This window comes from Sus scrofa, chromosome 7, assembly GCF_054392235.1.
Source record: "Sus scrofa isolate SSC_HxYL_T2T_F1_AM1 chromosome 7, Sscrofa_HxYL_maternal_Yorkshire_Landrace_v2.0, whole genome shotgun sequence".
Taxonomy (NCBI): Eukaryota; Metazoa; Chordata; class Mammalia; order Artiodactyla; family Suidae; genus Sus; species Sus scrofa.
Window position 1 is genome coordinate 88,747,688 of NC_139389.1, and position 22,782 is coordinate 88,770,469.

The 22,782-nt window shown below is 35.7% G+C and overlaps 1 protein-coding gene, 1 long non-coding RNA gene and 3 pseudogenes across 2 annotated transcripts in view; 3 read left to right on the top strand and 2 right to left on the bottom strand.

The window, feature by feature from the left end:
- LOC146401740 (uncharacterized) overlaps positions 1–22,782 on the top strand; it is a 269,339-nt gene that overhangs the window by 170,328 nt on the left and 76,229 nt on the right. The gene's annotated exons all lie outside the window — the stretch shown is intronic.
- LOC100157384 (olfactory receptor 4K15-like) lies at positions 9,175–10,101 on the bottom strand. The gene has a single exon (XM_001928550.4). The coding sequence runs from the start codon at positions 10,099–10,101 to the stop codon at positions 9,175–9,177; it is 927 nt and encodes a 308-aa protein (XP_001928585.2).
- On the top strand, positions 11,725–12,653 carry LOC110258397 (transcription factor AP-2 gamma pseudogene; annotated as a pseudogene).
- On the top strand, positions 12,867–18,597 carry LOC110258398 (sodium/potassium-transporting ATPase subunit beta-3-like; annotated as a pseudogene).
- LOC100156176 (olfactory receptor 4K15-like) lies at positions 20,017–20,977 on the bottom strand (annotated as a pseudogene).

The following is a 22,782-nucleotide window of genomic DNA, read 5'->3' on the forward strand; positions in this document are numbered from 1 at the left end:
TTGAGTACCACATTATCTTTCTGAGATCTATTAATGGCTTGATGTTTATGTGTGATGTCAAGTCATACTGATTGAGTTCAGGCTAATTAATTTTTCTGAACTTTAATTCCACTCAAAAAAGTTGAGAGGTGATCAAAATACCTACTTCACAGAAGAATTTTAAGTTTAAAGATAACTCATATTCTTCTATCAAAGTCATTGTAATACAATAGTTGTTCTTAATATGTTAAATATCCTCATGTTAACAAAAATTTTCCTTACTGCTATTACAAGTTAAACAGTTCCTCCTAAGGAGATGCTGTGGAATATATGTTATCCAGTTCCACAGTTGCAACACAGTTTGTCAGTTACTCATATGTATAATTTCTTAAAATGTTTATCTTATTTATCTAAAATTCATAGTTGCTTGATTATTAAAAAGCAGCACCTAAAGATTCCATTTTCCTCGCCCATCAAAAGTAGGTTTAGGATAACTTACGGTCCCCATTTGTTGTCCTCCATGACCATTATTATTAACACATCTTTATATTTAATGAAAGAGTAGAGAAGTTGTCTTAGACTAGAGAAATAAAAATAATTGAATTATTAATATCCAGTATGCCTTAAAATATATTCTGTTTGGAATCAGAATAACCCTGATAATTCAAACCTGCACCTCCTTTTTTTTTTTTTTCCTGTAAAAATACAAGAAAATCTTGCCATATAATCCTGCTGTATAAATCCTGCTGTATAAATCCAGTTCCATTGAACGGAAAAAATGAAAAAAGCCTTTCCAGGAAGTTCTATTTTAGAACTATGTTTGTTCTGACAATTAACTGTTGACTGTAGTCAGAGTGAGGAACCTAAGATTGAGATGTGATCTTAGCATCATGTAAGAGCACATACATATTTCACTGCCTATTTATTTCATATAAGAAGCTTTAGTCTTCCTCCATCCCTGGGATACAACCCTCACCTCTCATTCCCCCTCCCAATTTTGTTGACTTGTAATTGACAAATAAAAATGAATCTACTTAGGTATACAATGTAGTCCTTTGGTATACGTATACTTTGTGAAATTATTACCACAATCAAGCTAATATTAACATATCCACTACCCTGCATAGTTACCTTTTTAAAAGCAATTAAAATATAGTCTCTTAGCTGAGTCTAAATATATGACAGTATTATTAATTATAGTCACCATGCTGTATATTAGATATAACACATTATTATTAATTATAGTCTCCATGCTGTATTAGATCTCCGGAATTTATTCATCCCAGATATTTGAAGCTCCATACGCTTTGGTCAGTTCCTTTTAGTGATTGCAGTCCACACAGGGAAGTCTTCAAGTAGAAAATCATTTCCTATTTTTTGCTGGAGAGTGTTCAAAGAAGCATCGCAACTGGTCCACATGTTGAATATACATTATTGTGGACTTCTGGAGTCAGATAAGGTCCCATAAAAATTAAATGAATGCATTAGTGACAGTCAGCAATTATAATAGTATATAAGAGAGCAATAATTGAGAATATTCTGAAATATACCAAATTGTTTTATTACCTTTCCCATGTGTGACTTGCTTTATTTCTTTCTCTAAAGTTGCTCTTGCTAAAGCATATGGATTTATTGCCTAAAATGATGTACACTACCTAATGAAAATGTTTATTGTGTAAATGTATATAAATTAAAAGAATGAAGTAGATTTTGAGTGAATGGTAAATAGTAATTTTAAAATCTGAGAAAGAATGGAAAAAAAAAAACCACAGATTTGTTGAGACCCTGGTTAAGTAGCATCTACTGTGTTACATGTTTTATGTGTTGTATCACGTGAGCTTTACAATAGACCTGTAGAACAGGTATTATTATTATTTCTGAGCTGCAGAGGAGAAATTGGAGCATCAGACAGGCTAGTAACCTTCAGGCATTCAGACATAGTAAGAGTTGCAAAACCTTAGAGGAGTTTGAAATCAGATAATAAAAATAACAGTGAACACTCAGGGAGTTCCCATTGTGGCAAAGTAGAAACTAATCTGACTGGTATCCTTGAGGATACGGGTTTGATCCCTGGCCTTGCTCAGTGTATCAGGGATCCAATGTTGTTGTGAGCTGTGGTGTAGGTCCCAGATGTGGCTGAGATCCTGCATTGCTGTGCCTGTGGCATAGTTCAGCAGCTGCAGCTCTGATTCAACCCTTAGCCTGAGAACTTCCATATGCCACAGGTGCAGCCTTAAAAAGCAAACAAGCAAACAAAAAACACTTACTCAGAGCAAGCAAAGTGCCAGGCACTCTTCTAAGCACCTTATGTACATAATTGAATCTTCCCATAAAACTACATGGTAAACATACTTGTAAATTTATTTCACACTAGGAAATCAGAGTTACAGAAATGATAAAGAATTTCCTTGGTGTTACATAGCTGGAAAATCAATGAGCTAGAATTTGAACTCAGACTTTTCACTCTAGGGCTAGTTTTCTCCAACATCACATTATATTGTTTTAGAACTGAATGATATGAAACTCATAGCATTTGCACTATGCTGCAATTGGAATTGTTTCTAATCTTCCCACCTACTACAAGACACTGGTTCTTCTAACAAGCCAGGGTTTCTCAACTCTGGCACTGCTGACATGTGGGGTTGGACAATTCTCTGTTATGCAGAACTGTCCTGTGTGGTACCCATTAGATAGCAGTAGCACTTTCCCCCAAGTTGTGACAACCAAAAAGGTACCTAGACATTGTGAAATTTGGGGTGGGAGTAAGGGGGAAGCAAAATGACCTCTAGTTGTGAACCACTGAGTTAAGCCATCTTGAGGTTTCATTTTCAGTCTCTCCCTCTTTCACTTAACATTTTCATCTACCCACAAAGTGTTCTATCTATCTCATCAGAGAAATAAGCAACAAAAAACAAAAAGAACTCTGTAAATATATCTAACCTCTTGAGTTGTTTTTTTTCCTGAATTTATCTTTTTTTTTCAATAAGAAACTTATGAAGGATATCCATATGTTTCCCCTCCAGCTCTTTTCCAAATTTGTTCAGAAGTTAACACAACTATGCCTTTTGCTTTCACGGTCAGGGAAACTTTTAAATCAAATGTCCTTAAAGATCAGTTATAAAAGCTAATTTTGTTATACTCAAACAGTATAACAGCCCCTGATTTTTCTCTCAGAATTTTTAATACCATCTTTCTTCATCCATGCATTACCCCTTACAATAGATTTCCCTTGGTTTCCAATCCATCCCTTCCCTACTGTGCATCTTGTGCTTTTCCATCGCTTTTTCTGTACCCTTCTTAGTATCTCTTTCTTGCTCCTTCTTGTTCCCTCACTCCCTTGGGTAGTACATTCACCTCTGTGGCATCCATAATCACCTCTATAGAATGACTTTAGATTTTATAGCACCATTTCTCATCATATTCCAGTATCCCAAAAGTATTCTGACAGTTTTATGCATGTGAAAATTACACAACCATCTCAGACCTCAGCTCACAATTTTTTCTCCTCAATTCAGCTCTTTTTCCCTTTAAATGTTTTTATTTTGTAATTGTCACTATCTTGTCCTAAGTTGTAAACCTTACTTTTCCTGGACCTCGCCCTCCCACCTATAACATCTTGTAATTCCTTAAAGCAAATTAATTAATTAATTAATTAAAAGTCTTCAACATGACAGCCAAGTATATATGGTCTGGTCTGGTTTTAACTACACTACTCTCTAGCCAAATCAGATTCTTAAAACTTCTTAAAGCTGGTAGACTCTGCCTATTCATTTTCTCATGTCCTTCACAAATAGATGGTCTATTCCAGTACAGGTATCATCTCCTCCAAAAGCCTTCACAGAGCTTAAGCTGAAATTTCTCTCTTCCTAATATCATTATAATGCTTTGCTTGCAGTTATATGCTTTTCCAAGGTAAGAATTTTTCTATAATATCACTTCCCTACCACATTGAAGGATCCCTGAGTTCTTGTGCTTCTTGTATACCATGCACAGGATTTAGTATAGACAGTATAGATATTTGCATGGAATTGATTCTATATAAATTGCTTCAGTACTAACTGAAATATATTTCACCTCATATCTATCATTTTACCTAACATTTCTATGTTTGAATCTTCCTGTGTATAGAGGCCTTCCCAGTGAATGTCAAGTCATAAACTGCCTACATAAACTTCATCTTTAATAGAGGAAAAACATTTCCTCTCACTAGTAATACAAGCTCATTTTTGAGTCACCAAAGCCAGTGCCCATAAACAAACCAGCAAATGCAAAGGGAATAAAATCCTTTTGCAGCACAGAGAAAATTATTTATTTGTTGTACTGGAAATAAACCATAGTTTGTTTACCAAATTTTTAAAAAGTGATTAAAATAATGAGAATCTTAACAAAGAAGAAATTTGTACTTTATAGAGTTAAATAAGTCCTGTCTGGTCCAATTCAAGTATAAAGTAAGTAAAGTAAATCATTGATGCCAAGATATACCAGCTGCAAACCTACAACCTGAGTTTGGTATTTAACATTCCCATGATTTTCTTATAGTTTTACCTCATAGGCCTGTATCCACAAAGAAATGTGTAGATTTGATTTGCATGTTTATTTAATTTCTCTAGGTGATAGGTAAGTATGGCATAATGCATTTTTCTAAGTACAGAGTTTGTCATAATATGCCCAAGAATACACCACCTTCTTACATGATTTCCCACAAATCCCTCCAAAAGTGCTAAAATACATGAACATTCTAACCTTGGCTCGCTTTCTTTTACTTCTAATATATTTTTCTCCCAATTGTGAGTTCTAAGGCACATTGTAATAATATAAAACATAACTGGACATAATAAATTTTTAATGTCTATCTTTGTTAGATATAACCTACCTCATATAAAGCATATCAGAAGTGTAAATTGAATTCATCAGTTCTTCTGTTGTGGAATTAATCTTTTCCACCTACTGATACTTACAGATGCGTATTTCTTTTGTCAAATTGGAATAGCACATGGTTATATCAAGTGACCAACTGAAGCTTTGGACTTTCAGTAATAGCCAAGGTTCATCTTCCAATGGGGATTATTAATACCTTCAGCTACATACTCCCATTGGAACAAAATAAACAGCATCCCACATTATTGGCAGTTGCAATGAGGGCCACATGATCCTAGGAGAAAAAGAAAGGGTCATTTAGCTCTTGGGCAGTATGTAAAGTATCTTGTGTGAATTTTACATAATTGAATCTACTATACTATAGGGAACATATGTGAAAAAGTAGATTCTTTTCCCTAAATGAGAAACATTTTGACTTGCGAATAAAAGACATACTGTGTCCTTGCTACTAGAGCATGTGGTGATACTGAGGAAAAGGCAACTTTTGCATGTTAAAATTGTGAGGAGAACCACTAAAATAAAAGTAGAATATAATAATTTATGAACTAAGAGGGGAAACAAAAGAAAATCAAAACTCAGTCCATTTAATAGAAGCCAAGAATGAAGAAGAGAAAAAAACATAGTGAAAACAGAGCATGAGTCCATTTTGCAACCAGAAGTCTATTCTGTCTACTCTTCTGTTCATTGTGGATGGGCTCTGCATGGGTTTTATGAGTTTGACTGTGAACTCAAATTCATCAAGACTTCATGTGCCTAAGTCCCCTGTGATCCTTCAGAGGTCTTAGTCTTTGCTTTTCCAAAAGCACCCAAAACTGCATTGGCCCCTTGAGTTCCAAACATCGTATGCCAATTTTTCGGGTTTATGCTCTTCTGATTATGCACAGCATATAAATGCGAATTCTAAACTTATATGTAGGTAATCCCATGATTATAATTTCCAGGAGGAATCATTTTTTTCTATACATAAACCAGGAGTGAGGACAAATATTTTGGTCTTTTTCTTGTGCTCTTTAGTACCCTCTTCTAGTCCACACTTTGACTGAGAGTCCCAGAACTAAGAGGTCTAATTCTACAACACACTCTCGCACAGAGAAAATTTACCCGTAACAGCCAAGCACTGCCCATCATTTTCATGACCTGCAGTTACTGTCCATAAAATTTCCTCTCCCAAATCTTCCACTATTTCAGATAACATGAGGTCATTTGTTTATTGTAAAGAATGCATCCAGAATTTATAAATTTTTTATAGGAAGAATTTTTTAAATTTCAATACTGTTAACAATAGATGTGTAATCTCTGTTTATAATTCATGGATATTTTGTGAGGATCAAATGAAATGAAATATAAAGACACAATTTATAAATTTCTTGTCAATGAATGTATGTTTTGCCTTATCATCTATTATTATATAACACAGTCCTATATTGTTAGGTTATTATCTTTTAATTCTGTGTTACACAGAAGAATCAACAGATGCTTACAGAATGGTGAAGTTATGAGGAAGAAAATGAGTCAAAAATTGTTCAAAATGTAATTGGTATTAATTCCTCTTCCATACTATGCTTTCTTCTACATACTCTATTTCAATAGCATAACTTGCCCTTAGGGCATGGCTTTACTTTGAAATGCTAGCAGTCAGAAGTTGAATTTACTTGCATCATTTCTTCTACTTTCTGATTATGATTATGATTCTAACTTAACTTTCATGACACTCTCAGTTTCTAATTGGTGAAAAAAGAAGTTATACTATGATGAGAATTAAATATTTAAGTATGAATATGTAGACTTCTTTTGAAAAGTCAAAACAATAATTTTATACTTTCAGAGAGTCTTGAAAAATATATTCTCAATTATGTTTTATTGGTCAGTGTGGATTAGAGGACATGACATGAAGATAGGCAAGGGAATACACAGAATAATACATTTAACACTGTTAGAAAAATCCTCTGCTTATGTATGGAGAGAGGTCTATTTTTGTATGTCCTCATGGAACCATGAACTTCAAGTGTCAATTCTAAACTTCAAATTTAATACACTGATATAAGTAAACATTACTTGTGGGTCAGATTTTGGCATTTGTAGCATCACAAATATGTGAATCTATTTGATTTCTGAGTTCAGATAATAAATTCTACAACATAACCTATTTGATTTTTAGTCCCTAAGTTTGGATAGTTTATAGTGAGAGTCGCATTGCAAAAAATACCATCCCTATATACAAAAAAAAAAAATGACCTCAGTCTATTCACTTCCTTAGTTCAGACAAAAAGAGTTTGAATAGCAAGGAATATGATTGTTTGTATTTGTATACATATGCAGAGAAAAGACAGAGAGAGAGAATGAGGTCTGCAGTCAGAAGTCTTATTCTGTCACCTGAAATTGGTGAGAACTGAAGTTTTCCTCATTTAAAAATTTATAACAATAGATACCTCTAATTTGTGATCCCAGATAAGGATATGGCTGTAAAATAACTGTAAATTATTCTTCTGAAACCTTAAAATATTATTTAAACATCAGACATTATTTTAGTATTTTGTACATTTTCATATTTACCAGGCTGTTGGAAGAAGCAGGGATGTAACAGACACATTTTATAGGAAAAAACGGCTTTTGATTGAAGTACAGTTGATTTATAATATATATTAATTTCAAATGTAGAGCATACTGCTTCAGATTTTTTCAGATTAAACTCCATTGAAAGTTATTACAAGCTAATGGATATAATTCCCTGTGCTATACAGTATATCCTTGTTTCTTATCTATTTTTTACATAATAGTTTGTATCTCTTAATCCCATATCCTTAAAATTCCCCTCCCCCATCTCCTCTCTCCTCTGGTCAGTACTAGTTTGTTTTCCATACTTGTAAGTCTATTTCTCTTTGCTGTATATCCTTGTTTGCATTTTTTTCCTTTTTCAGCTACACCCATGGCATATGGAAGTTCCCAGTCCAGGGCTCGAATCTGAGCTGTAGCTGCAACCTATGCCACAGCTGCAGCAACACTGGATCCTTAACACACTATAACAGGCCAGGGATCAAACTCACACCTCAGTAGCAACTGGAGCTGCCCCAGCTGCACCACATCAGGAACTCTTGTACTATTTTTTTAGATTGCATTGTAAGTGTTATCATACAGTATTCATCTTTCTTTGGCAGACATTTCACGAAACATAATAATCTCTAAGTCCATCCACATTGCTGCAAATGGCAGAATTTTCATTCTGTTTTATGGCTGAGTAATATTTCATTGTATATACATACACCACATCTTTTTTATCTCTTCATTGTTGATGGACAGTTGGGTTGCTTACATCTCAGGGCTGTTGTAAATAGTGCTGTTATAATTGAGGTACCTGTATCTTTTCAAATTAGTGCTTTAATTTTTTTCTGGATATATACTCAAGAGTGGAGTTGCTAGCTATATTTTTATGATGACAGTTATATTTTTAGTTTTTTGAAGCACCTCTATATTGTTTTCTATAATGTCTGTACCCAATTTATACTCCCACCAACAGTGTACAAGGGTTCCCTTAGGAAAATAAAACTTTTATTATTATCATTGGGGTCCATAAGAAGCTGCCCCAAAATTTGCCTCAATGGCATATTATTTTGAATTCAGGTTATTTCAGAAATGGCCAATGCAAGAGGGAAACTCTGACCCTCCTTTCTGTCTCCCTGTAAGCAGGAAATAAATCTCTCATATGAATGGTGCACTTCCTGGAAGTAGAAGGACACCCTTACTTCCAAAGATAGGGAATTTGGCCAAGAAGCCTACATGAAAAACCTTGTTAGTTGTTTAATTTACAACCTCAAGCCCATACTCTGTTTTTATTCTTCACTAATTGGGCACCCCAAACCTGAGTTTTCTTGTCCTGTCAGTGCCTCAAAAATTTATCTTTTCTTTTGTCTAAAAAGTATAAAAGCTGCCTGCTTTGGCTGCTTCTTAGTTTTCATTTCTATGAGACCTCCAGAAGCATGAATTAAAATGTGTTTCTTTTTTTCATGTGAATCTGTTTTGCATCAGTTTTATTATTCAGCCATAAGAACTCATAAGGACTAAAAGAGGAAATACTCCCCTCTCCAACATTATAAATAACTTTAGTTTGAAGTAAGAATTGTATCAAAGCAAAAAAATGGGGTATCCCATTTGCCTATCATCTAAGATAGTTTGTTTACTGTTATGATAGCAATCACTATGAAAAGGAAAAAAAAATGTGTCCTATGGTATTTGAGGCATAACAATAATTCACAGAGGAAGACACACTAACCTTGTTGTTATAATGGGTTGCTATGATCACAAGCGAGAGCTGGAAGACCATTACGAACTCACCTCTCGATGCCTTAGTTTTTGCATGGCTGATATTACTTCCTTATTTCTTAAGGTGTAGATCAAGGGGTTTAGAAGAGGGGTAAAAATAGTGTAAAATATTGAGAGGACCTTGTCCACTGGGAGGTTGTTAAAAGGCCAGGCATAAATGAAAATGCAGGGCCCGAAGAAGAGGGTCACCACAGTTATATGGGCAGTCAGGGTGGCCCTTGCCTTGGCCATGCCCGCTGAGGAACGCCGCTGCACAGTAACCAGGATGACTGTGTAGGAGATCAGCAAGAGCACAAAGGAGCTCATGGCCATTAGACCACTGTCTGAAAGCATCAGGACCTCAAGAGTGAAGGTGTGTGTGCAGGCAAGTTTGATAACCAGGGGCAAGTCACAGAAAAAACTGTCCACTTGGTTGGGTCCACAGAATGGAAGGTTTACTGTGAAGACCAGCTGACTTACTGAGTGCAGAACCCCAATGAGCCAGGAGCCCACCACGAGGCTGGTGCACCTGCGCTCACTCATGATGGTCACATAATGCAGGGGGCGACATATGGCTACATATCTATCATACGCCATGGCCACAAGGAGCATCATCTCACCACCAGCAAAGACGTGCAGGAAGAATATCTGGGCCATGCAACCCTCAAAAGAGATGGTCCTGTGCTCCTCAAGGAAGTCAACAATCATCTTGGGGGTGGCAAAGGTAGACAGACATACATCAATGAAAGAGAGGTTACTGAGTAGAAAGTACATGGGTGTGTGCAGGGCGGGTTCAGAGATGACTGTGAGCACAATGAGGAGGTTCCCCAGCACAATGGATAAATACAAAAGTGTAAAAAATGCAAAATAGAAAAGTTGTAGCTCTCGAGGACCTGAAAGACCGTGCAATACAAATTCAGTCACTCCTGATTTATTTTCTTGATCCATGATTTCAAATTGCTGAAATTGGATCGGAAATGTTCCTGTAAAGTGAAATGGAAAAGCATCGTAAGATTGGGAGAGTAAATGACCAAAGCCAAGCCAGGTATCACATTGTATTCAACACACTTATGTTCCTCATTAGCACACAAAATACACATTGCATACAATCATTTATTTTGTCATGACTGGATAACCTTGGCTTTCATCTCTGCATCTGAGCATGATAGTTTTATTCTAAAAACAGAAGTTTACCCATCATCTTACAATTTCTAAATTCCTGAAATTAGAAAGAAAGTCTAGGGTCATACTGACAGGTTTCAAAAGCTATCTCCTTTAATTCTTAGCAGTATGACCTTGGGCAGGCTAATTAAATTCTCTGTGCTTCAGTTTTTGTACCTGTAAATTGGGGGAAATTATAGAATGTGGCTCAGAGGTTTGCTGTAAGGATTAAAAGAGTTACAGGTATTCCCTGCTTATTCAAAGTTTGCTTTATACCACTTTGCTTTTACTAAAGACTTACATTAGCACCTGTTTTCAATAACTGAAAGAAATCCAAAGAGGGTTTTTGCTTTTTGAAAAAAGGTAAATAAAATGTAACCATAGGGATCAGCGAGATTTTTTTTTTTTGTGGTGCTGCATTACATACCATGTGACTGTAAGAATAAGCTTAGAATAAACATGGCTGAGTCTGCAGGAAAGGTCCTGAAGTTCAATACCATATAGAAAAAAGAATTCACTTCTAGAATATTAACAGGGAGTTCAAACATGTAGAAACAAATTCAATCTCATTCACAGAATGGAAAATACAGACAATTATATTAAAGTAGTTTTTTTACAGACAGCTATTTGAAGTGGCAGAAGTATTAAAACTTACATGAGTCACTACTCATTTGCCATATAGACTCACTAAGCAAATTGGAATTTGTCCAGTCTTTTTATTTCATAAGTTCCACACGAAGACACTGAGTTATCATGACAATACGAGAAATATGTTCTTCTCAGATGGCTTGCAATACTTCTTGTACTTTATACTCTATTTAAAAGGAGGAGAAAGTGAAAATGTACTTCTCATTGATGAGTAACTTTGCCCCAGTGGGGCCATTGCTAACAAGCCCTTTCATGTTATGGACTAACAAATAGCATTTCTATCTAGGGATTCACACTTCCAAAAATCATGCAAAAATTACCATATTGTAAAGGTATAAATCACCTAGGCAAGAGAAAATATATCCTTTCTTTCTTCTTTTCCCAATTAAACATAATTCAGAAATGTATACAAATTCAGTTTCTACCAGAATAAGAATTTTAAAATGAGCAAGACAAAGTGCTTATCTGTAAGTAGCCTGCAATTTAGAAGGGCAATTAGAAATAAACAATGAAAACATACAAAGGAAATAGAAGAGCATGCATATTTTAAAAGAAGTAACAAAATTACATAGGTGTTCAACCTTGGGACAGACTGTTTTCTGTTGGAAAGATCAGGAAAGGAAGAAGTACAAAGAAGGAAGAGAAGGGTCAAGGAAAAGGATGAGGTAAATACAAAAGGGACGGGAGACAAAATACAGTAATCATAAATGGCCTTAAACATGATATAAGATTTTGAAAGGCAGAGATAATGAGTGAAGGAAGATGACACAGCTCGTGGACTGTGGCACCATGAGTGCCCATAGAGATGCCTACCTGCTGCTGCCCTCTTTGCCTGCCATGGACCCTTCAGGGTTGGCCAAAAACCCAGGGCTCCAGGAAGGGTGCACCAGATGGAGGAGGTGCAGAATGTCGACAACCAGCCCCCACTTATGCTGAATCAGTTGTTCATGAAGATTCTGTTTCAACGACTCAAGGAGACCCCTTGAGTCTCCCTTGTCAGAAGGAGCTAGTGGGGGCTATGATGCATCCCAGTGAGGTCTTCTGCTCAGTTCCTGGAATACTGTCCCTTCTCAGTTCTACATCTAAATACAAAGTGACCATTGCTGAAATCCAGAGGCGACTATCTTGCCTGCGTGCTTAAATGCCTCTTTACTGGGAGGTGTTCTCCGAAGAGCCACATCTAAAAATGGTAGCTGGTCCTTGCACTAGAAATTGGACAAGATTGGGTTGAATCTTTCTGCTCACATTCCTGATTTCTTTAGTAGAAGGTTAGGCTGTTCATTTGGCCTGGGATGTTGTCTCTGTCTTCGAGGCAGAATTTCCCAGTAAATCCATGGCCAAATATTTAACTGGACCTCATCTCAGAAGATGGACTGAGATGGCAACTGGGAAAAACATGCTGCTGGCCACACAGCCAAGTGTGTAAAGAATTCATGAAGCCTATCAATCAAGAGGGGACTCCAAAAGAGAACAACTGGCCCACCCCAGTACTGCTCATCTCATATCAGCCTGACTACCTGTGGGTTTGGCAGCCACAGGTAATCAGTGGCATCTGTGCCACTGTGGCTGTTGTGCAGAACTATGTAAAAGATGTCCTAACAGTCACAGATAAATCAGGTATGAATCCTGGAGACTAGAGTCCAGCCAATTCTAGCAAAGCCCTGGGGAAGATGGAGAAACATAGGAAATAAAATGGGCATGAACAAGGGCCAGAGAGTTTGGAAGGAAACGGACTCCAAATCCATTCTCAACCAAAACAGCCTGAAACCCCTCTTGCCTGGGAGACAGAGTTTGTTATCCACATTTCCATTAGAAAGGGATCCATTTTCAAATCTAAACATCTCCTCCTGGATTCCTTGTATTTCTCTAGAGAGCACTGAAGTGCCTCCTTAACTCTGGATGAGATGACAGGTACTGGTTCTTTATACATTAAGCTTATATCTTATTTTTTGAGCCTCATTCTTCCTTTTTCTGAACGTGGTGCCACAAGTTTTTGAACCTTTTAAATAAATTCTCTGGGCTAACAAAAACACATACACATTCAGCTGTTGAAATGTCAAATTCATGTGATTCAGATCAACAATAACTTGCAGGGTTAAGGTAAAAGTATTTATGTACCTTCTTCAGGTCTATTCCTATACCCTTAGGAGGAAAAGATTCTCTCTGCTGAGCAACTGGTTAATAGGTGGTATCTGACACACTTTTACACCTTGCTCAAGGGGGCTCTTTGGATTTTACAAAACTTATACAAACAAAGCCTGCTGATGATTTTATGTTTTTCTTAAAAAAAAATGCAAAAAAAACCAAAAAACTTTGAAAGTTAACTCCTCAATTTGGACTCACTTTGAAAAAAGACTTGTTCCTTTAAGGTATGGAAAGTTTATTTTGCATGTTTATCTCACACCTTGGTGTTTGGGGAAAACTTGAAAAGCATAGGAATGAAGTTTTGGATTATTTTGTTTTGTTTTGTTTTTTTGTTGTCTGTCACCCCAAGTCCTAGAGGAGGCTCTGCATTTTGAGAAACTACTGAATATACAGATTGTATTTATGCATAATTTAATGGGGTCTATAAATATGGGTACACCTCTTTTGACTTCTTGAGAAATGGGAGTCAATTTTAATATTAACTATTAAATGTGTCAGGGTAAACTAAGTCTTAGCTGTAGGTTTTAGTCATATGTACACAAGGTATGAAGAATTAAGAGGAAGCATCCTGAGCTCTGTTCTTGACACAGAAGACTCTATTTAACTGAAGCTCTCTGTTCACAGAGCAGTAACTTTGTCTCATTCCTGTTAGGCTGACCCCAAAGATGAGTGTGAGGTAGAGTGTGTGCAGATGAAAATGGAGTTTTGGAATTTAAATCCTTGCCTATAAACATTCCCCAAATAATTGTCATAAATATGAAACCTGTATAATAAAAGTCTTCTTAATTTAAGGAAAAAAAAGAAAGACTTTCTGTATTTAGCAATACAGGGATCAGTAGTGACCCTGGAAGAATTGATTTTAGTGGAATATGGAGTTGAAAGCCTGATTGGACTAGGAATAGAGAACAAAGAATGAGATAATAGAGACAGTGAGTATGAATAATCCTGCAGAAGTTTCACAACCTCCGAAACAGAAGAAAAGAAATGACATATTAGAAGAGCAGAAATCGGATTTCCCACCGTGGCTCAGCAGAAACAAATCTGACTAGTATCCATAAAGACACAAGTTCGATCACTGGCCTCACTCAGTGGATTAAGGATCCGGAATTGCTGTGACCTGTGGTGTAGGTCACAGACACAGCTCAGATTTGGCATTGCTGCATCTGTGGCGTAGGCCAGTGGCTACAGCTCTGATTCGACCTCTAGCCTGGGAACTTCCATATGCCAGAGTTGCAGCCCTAAAAAGACAAAAAAAATTTAAAAAAAAGTAAAAATAAAAGAGCAGAAATCAATGAAACTGAAAATAGAAAACTATCAAGAAAATCAATGATACTAAAAGCTGGTTTTCTGAAATAGATTTTAAAAAATGATAAATATCTACCTTCACTGACAAAGACAATAAAAGGAAGAAACTAATTATCAATCGCAAGAAGAAAAGAGGGGAATATTACTACTAACCCTAATGGACTGCACAGATATTAAAGAGATAATAAATGAATGTGATAACCCACTTTACATCAAGAAATTAGACAGCTTAGGTAAAATGAACCAATTCTTTGAAAGACACAAACTGCCAACTCATTGAAGGATCAGTAGATACTTAAATAGCCCTGTATCCAATAAAGAAATAGAATTTGTACTCGAAAATCTCCCCCAAATGAAAACTCCAGTGCAAGATTATTTCATTCGTGAATTCTACCAAACATTTAAGAAAGAAATGAGTTCTAAACAATCTGTCAGAAAATGGAAGATTAAAACCTTCCCAACTTGTTTTATGAAGCCCAGCATTAATTCAATACAAGAGCAAAGAAAGTATATCACAAGAAAATTATAAATCATTGTCGCTCATGAATACATATGTAAAAATCCTCAGATAAATAAACATTAACATTAGCAAATCTTATCTAGCAATACATAAGTGCAATAATATATCATGATGAACTGGGGTTTATCTGAAGAATACAAGTCTGGTTCAAACTTAGTACAATTCAAGAGTTCCCTGGTGGCCTAGTAGTTAAGGATTTGGCATTATCATTACTGTGGCTTGGGTTCGATCCCTGGCCCAAGAACTTCTGTACACTGTGGGTATGGCCCAAAATAAATAAATAAATACAGTTCATTACATTTACAGACTGAAGAAGAAAAATGAGACCATCATCTCAAAAGATAAGAAAAAAAGAGAGAAGCCTAAATAACATCTATTCCCAATAAACACTCTCAACAATATAGAAGTAGAAGGAAAATCCCTTAATCTTTAAAGGATATCTTAAAAAACAACAACAACAACAATTCTTATCATACTTGATGAAAGACTGAATGCTTTTCCTTTAAGATTACTAACAAAGCAATGATGTCTTCTCTCACCCCTGCTATTCAACATTATACTGAATGTCTTAGGCACTTTATTAAGGAAAGGAAAAGAAATAAAAGGCATAGATGGGGAAAATATGAGATAAAACTATACACCTAGCAGGAAGGCTAAAATTTAAAAGATAAATCATACCAAATTTGGGTGAATACATGCTGGAACTGCAACTCTCCAGGAAATGTGAGAATGTTAGAATGATGTAAGCCCTTTGGAAAGCAGTTTGGCCATTTCTTTAAAAAGTTTAACTTATGCACCTATAATATGATCTATGTATTTCTTTCCTAGTTATTTGTCTTTAAAGAAAAAGAAAAGCAAGAAAGAAAGAGAAAGGAAGGAAGAAGGAAGGAAGGAAGAAAATGAGTTCCCATATGGCAGAGCAGATTGAGGATCCAGCATTGCTGCAGCTACTGCTCAGATTCAATCCCTGGCCTGGGAACATACATATGCCACAAATGTGGACCAAAAAATAAAAATAAAAAATAAAAAAAGAGAAAGAAAGAAAATATATACTTACACAAAGATTTATGTACAAATGAGCAGCTATATTTGTAGTAACCAGAAGCTAACCAAAATACAAATGTCTGTCAATTATGAATGGATTAAATAAACTGTAAATGTGTATACATCCATACAATGGAAAACTACTCGGCAATAGAAAGGGACAAACTATTGATATATGCGACAAAAATGAATGAAATTAAAATTTTCACACTGAGTGAAAGAAATCAGATCAAGAAATAACAAAAATATAATACACTGGGAGGAGTACAAGATAACTTCTGGATGCTATGGGTATGTTATTTTATTGTGATACAGTTTCACTGGCATATAAATGTGTCAAAATTTATCAAATTATGCATTTTAAATATGTACCATAGGACTCAGTAATCTCCTAGGAACTTACTCAAGATAAATGAAAATTTACGTTCACACAAAAGCTTTAATGTGTGTGAAAGTCTATAGCAACTTTGTTCATAATCACTTAAAATCAGAAACCACTCAAATATCCTTCATCTGGTAAATGGATAAATAAACTCTTTACATTTATACAATGGAATACTATTTATCACTAAGGAACTATTGATTCATGCAACAATCTTTATAAATACATTTTTCTAAGTAAAAGAACCTAGACCCAAAAAAGCTACATTCTTTTAAAAAAAAAAACAATTTATTGGAGTGTAGTTGATTTACAATGCCGTGTTAGTTTTAGGTGTACATCAGTGTGAGTCAGTTTTACATATACATATATCCACTTAACATACATACACTACTACATATAAAACAGATAACTAACAAGGCTCTACAGTAAAACACAGGGTACTCTACTCAATATTCTGTAATAAGCTATATGGGAAAAGAATTGCAGAAAAGCTATATTCTGCATGATTTCATTTGTATGACAATCTGGAAAAGGCAGAACTATAGGGAGGAAAACAAATCAGTGGTTGACAGAAGTTTTGAGAAACGGGGGCAGAAGTTGTTTATACAAACAAGGGTAGCACCAGGGAACTTTTAGGGTGATGGAACCAATCTGTATAAAACTGGGGGGATGGACATATAACTATGCACTCGAAAAATTCCATAAAAACACAAGAACAACCTAAACATTACTCTTTGTTAAGAAAGAAATCACACATAATTACAGGAAAAAAAATTTTTACATTTCATAATGTACCAAAAGTACAAACAAGATGGTTGAAACAGTAATAAAATATATTATTCTATTAATATATGCTATGCTCCTAATTAAAATATTCTGTGCTCCTAGTAGAAGATGAAATCTTAACACAGTTTACATAATATAAAAGCTTCATTATAAATCAAAGAAGTACAAAATAAAACATAGTAAGAAATATTTAGTTGCTCATTAAATTAGCAGATTAAGGTTTACACTAGCAAAAAAAAAAAAAAAATGATGAAACACAGAGGAATACCATTCCTTTAAGAAACATAATTATTAGGAATTTAAAATATTTGAGGAAATGTTTGTAATATATCATGTGAAATATATCAGTATATTTGTGAGGTCTGAATGACCATAGCTGGCCCTAATGCCATCCAGTTGCAGATATCAGGTGTTCTAGACCAGCTGCCAGCTCTCTGTTGCTGTTACCTGCCTGTATAGTCTAGGTGGGAACACACGTTGGTCTCCTGCCATCTCTATCCCCTCAGCCACCAGCACCTGTGTGCTGCACCATTCCTAATCATTTCAGTACCTGACCACATATTGTGATAAAAGAGAAATTTTCCAACCAGAACTTGGCCACGTAGAAGCTCTTTATCTACAGCAAGACTAGCAGGAAGCTCTTGGGAGGCACTGCCAAGACCTGGGAGGCGGGAGTCCCTGAAATGCCGTTTTTACAGAATTGCCTGCTCCCATCTAGGTCAGTAAATGGTCTACTTGGGAGATGAGCCTCTCCATTCTCATCTTTGTTTTCTATAAAGGAAAGGGCAATAAATGAAGGCTAGTGATGTGCATACTGGTGACAACAATAGAGAACATTCTGAGCCATCACCCAAAGAGGCAGTACTTCCTGGACTAGTAGTGAGAGGGAGAGAAAGATTTTGTGTTGCTCTTCTGTTTAGTCTTCTGTGGGTTACTAGCTGCACTCTTCTTATTCACGATGTGGGTTGTGATTCAGACTCCAAAAGACAAGGTTCCAAAACATCATGACCAGCTTCCTAGTCCAGGACTTAAGGTTATTCCAAAGTCAGTAACTGCACAGGATACACATTCAGTATGTCTGATTCAATTTCCAATAAAGGGTTTGTTGCAGACCTCAATAATTTTCTAAAGCTGTATTAGTTGAACAGAATAATTCCATAGTATGTCCTGATGGTGTACTTTTTGAATAGAAGGTCCCAGTTTATTGTGCTTGTCATTTTCCTGCTACTTTACTCAAAGCATGCGATAGCACCAATGATTTTGGTGTTTCCAAAAAAACCTTGTATTCTTATGAAAATAAGCAGAATAATTGGGTGAAAGCCTCAAGAAGAACCAAGAATAATTGTGTTTTAAAGGAAGAAGCCAGGACTATTCTGCCAACTTTCCCTCATTATAGAGTTACAGACTTTGGTTTCCACATTATGAGGAAAAACTGCATGTAGGATATCTCTAGCAATCATTGCCCTCCTTGTAATCTTTGATCATGCTGCTGATACCAGGAAAGAAGCAATAATATAGTACATAACAAGTGAGTCATCCAATCTAAAAATCCAAGATGAAGAGCTGCCATGGTAGCACAGTGGTAACAAACCCAACTAGTATCCCTGAGGATGCAGGTTTGATCCTTGGCCTTGCTCAATAGGTTAAGGATCCTGTATTGCCATGAGCTGTGATGTAGGTTGTGGATGCAGCTCGCATCTGGCATTGCTGTGGCTGTGGTATAGACCAGCAGCTACAGCTCCAATTCGTCCCCTAGCCTGGGAACTTCTATATGCTGCAAGTGTGGCACCAAAAAAGACCAACAAATAAAAATTAAAAAAAAAAATTCAAGATGATGGTGGCAAGTTCTTGAGACACATTATATTAAAAATCACAGTGAAGACATAGTATGAGTAGGAAACCTCCACAGAGTAAATGTTGTGTTGTCTACCTTTCATTGCATCAGCTGTACCTGACATTCTAGAGAGAGACCACCTTGAAGGAAGTTAAGGTAATTAGAATACTGTGCTGACATCAAAATGTGCTTCTAGATCATAATGTTCAATGATTTCCAGAGTAACTGCCTTTGAGTTTGTTGCCCTTTAAAGCAGTGTGCAGACACCGTATTAGGACCCAGTAAGTGCCTGATTCAGAACATGTATGATGGGGATCTTGTCCTATTTTATGTGGTCTTACAGCTAGGTGTCTAAAGCTTCATGTGCTGGGTTATAAAAATATTTTATGGATTTAAAAGCATTTAACTCATATTTTGATATAAGCCCAGTTTTAGGGATAAAATGATGAAAGAATAAATGGTACCTGACCAACATATAGTGATTTTATATAAGCTGCAGAAAATGTGGAGCTTTTAAGTAAAGTCCCTTAAGTTCTAAATGTGAGAAAGAAAAAAAAAAAGGTGGATTTTATAAGTGTTCTTTTGAGTTTTTATAAAATTATTTTACATGCTAAATTAGTCTATGGATCTTTTTGATGTAAAATGTATGAAAAAAAGATTAATGGGATTGTTTTTAGTCTGGAACTAAATCTTACAGATTATTTGAAACATTTTAGATTATAAAGGAAATGGAATTTTTAGTTTAGCCAGTATGAATATGCACCTAAATTTTATGAAATTAATTTCATACAATATAAATTGTACAATGGTTTGTTAAACATCTTGTCACTGATATTAGGTAGCAAATATAAGGAAATTAACTATAAACTATAAAACTATACCAAAAGTAAGTATAGTTAGAGAATGTATAATTGCATGTAAGCTTCTTTATTATAAATATTTAACAAGGAACATATATTACATTTATCACTTTAAACCAAATTATTTTTAAAAATAATGGTGTTCACAAGAAAAAAAGTCCAACTTTTTTCTGTCTACTCAACTCAACAAATCTAATCTTGAGAGAGACAGCTGAGATAACAGCCTAGAATTTATATACGTGGTCTTTAGTTTTTACATTGCTGATTTCACCTCTTTGTTTCTCAATGTATAGATAATGGGGTTCAATATAGGTGTGAAAACTGTAGAGAACACAGAAAGGACTCTATCTACTGGAAAGTTGCTAAAAGGCCAAGCATAGATGAAGATACACGGCCCAAAAAAGAGGGTCACTACAATGATGTGGGCAGTCAGAGTACTTCGGGCTTTGGCCATGTGCACTGAGCAACGACGCCGCACAGGGACCAGGATGACTGTATAGGAGATCAGCAAGAGCACGAATGAAGTCACCCCCATCCAAAAGCATCAACACTTCAGGGACATAAGGATCTGTACAGGCAAGTTTGATGACCAAAGTAAGGTCACAGTAATAACTGTCCACTATGTTTGGACCACAGAAGAGCAAGTTTACAGTGAAAGCTAACTGGCTCAGTGCGTGCATGACCCCAATCACCCAAGAGCCTACTACTAGACCTGTACATTTGCACAAGTTCATGATGGTTGCATAATGGAGAGGTTTGCATATGGCTACATACCTGTCATATGCCATGGCTGCAAGGAGCATCATCTCTCCACCAGCAAAGATATGGAGTAGGAATATCTGGGCCATGCAGCCCTCAAAGGAGATGGTCTTGGGTTCATAGAGGAAATCATGGATCATTTTGGGGGTTGCATAAGTGGCCAGAAACACATCAAGAACGGAAAGATTACTGAGCATGATGTACATGGGTGTGTGCAGGGCAGGTTCAGAGATCACTGTGAGTTCAATGAGGAGGTTGCCCAGCACAATGGTGACATACAAGAGATTAAACAACATGAAGAAGAAGTATTGGAGCTCCCAAGAACTGGAGAGTTCCAGCAACACAAACTCAGCCACCCTAGAATTATTTACTGGGTCCATGAAATACCTACAAAGAGAAATGTTAGTAAATTATTATCAAGAGCAAGAAAAGTATACCCAAATCCTTATGGGTTCTTCTCAAGAATTTGAAATGCTCTACAGTTATTCCTATTAGGAAATATTTTATCTGTAATTTTGAAAAATAGTTTCTTCTCTCAATTACCCTTAATAATGAGGGATATCTATGAGGCGCAGATGTAGTAAATCAAAAGCTCCATTTATATATTTGTGAGTTAAATCTGATGCTAAACAACAACAGCAAAAAAAAAAAAAAAGTTGACATGCAAGTACCACAATTAGTAGGAGATGCTAAGGCATTCACAATTTTTACTACCTCTTGCCTTGCTGATTTTCACTGTCCTATTGGGAGTATCTACAGCTTCAATTCTTAGAGAACTCAAAAAGAGGGCACACTTACAAGGACCAGACCTATCTTTTTCCCTGTGACTTTTACTGAGTTTCTCTCCTCTTTGCTCTGTCCTTTATTATTATTTAACCACACTACACCATTAAAATTTAATCCATTCTGTCCCTGAAGCTACGATAGTTATTTTGGTTTGGAATAAAGTCCTTGAAGATTACCAATATGTCAGTACAGAATATTGATAATAAGACAATAGCTATAAAATGCAAAGGTCTGATTTTGTTAATGTAGTTGAAAAGTTCTGAAGGCCAAATGTAACATTTCACTTATCAATTTTGAAAACTTCCAAAAGGAGAATTATAACCAGGATATGGAATTGGTAGGTACTGACCAAGATTTCTCTGACCTAGTAAACTAGGGTAACATTTGACAATTATCCAGCACACAATGTCTTCTCATTATGCGAAAGTTGAGGTAATAAACAATAGGAGACAATAAACAAAAAACAATTAAGATAACATACTGTTGAAAAAATCACTTTGTTGTATAGCAGAATTTATCACAACCTTGTAAATCAACTATACTTCAACAAGATTTGTTAAAAAAGAAAAAATAAACAATTTGCCAATAGATTATTAAATAATCCATTCTTCCTATGTTCTCTCTGCAGTTTCTTTGGAAGAATGCAGAAAGAGCTTCCAAAGAGATAGACAAGACTTTGAGGATTCATTTTTAAAACTGTGTTTAGTTTTCAGTTGGAAAGAAGATAGGTTTTTTTCTTTTAGGAAAAATATTCTCATTTTTCATTTTCTATGTTATAATTATAAGTGATAAGGTCAGTCTCCATAAAAATTTATGAAGTAAAAGGATGATGTCAATGGGCAAACCTGTTTAATTTGAAAGTGCTTTACATGCAGTATGGAAACATTAAAGTATTTATAATAATCTGGTAAGGAGGAGATTATTGCCCCCATTTTTTAGAAGGAAATAGAGTCTCAGAAAGGTTAACTAATATGCTCAATATTATACTAATCCAGAACTTCATCCCAGAGCTTCAAAGCTCTTTCCACAAATGCTGATAGTAGAGTTTCTAATGGAATCTGAAAGGTATGGATTAGGAGTATGTGACAAAAGTTTCTTTTGGCCATCTCTCTTCTTTAGAGAAATATCCACCCAGATCTTCTGCCTATCTTTGATCCAACAATCCCACACTTGGGCATATATCTGGAGAAAACCATAATTTGAAAAGATATATATTCCCCAATTCTCATTGCAGCACTATTTACAGTAGCCAAGTCATATAAGCAACCTAGATGTCCATTAACAAAGGAATGGATAAAGAAGAGAAGATGTCGTACATATACACAGGGGAATACTGTTCCGCTATAAAAAAAAGAATGAGATAATACCATTTGTAGCAACATGGATGGACCTAGAGATT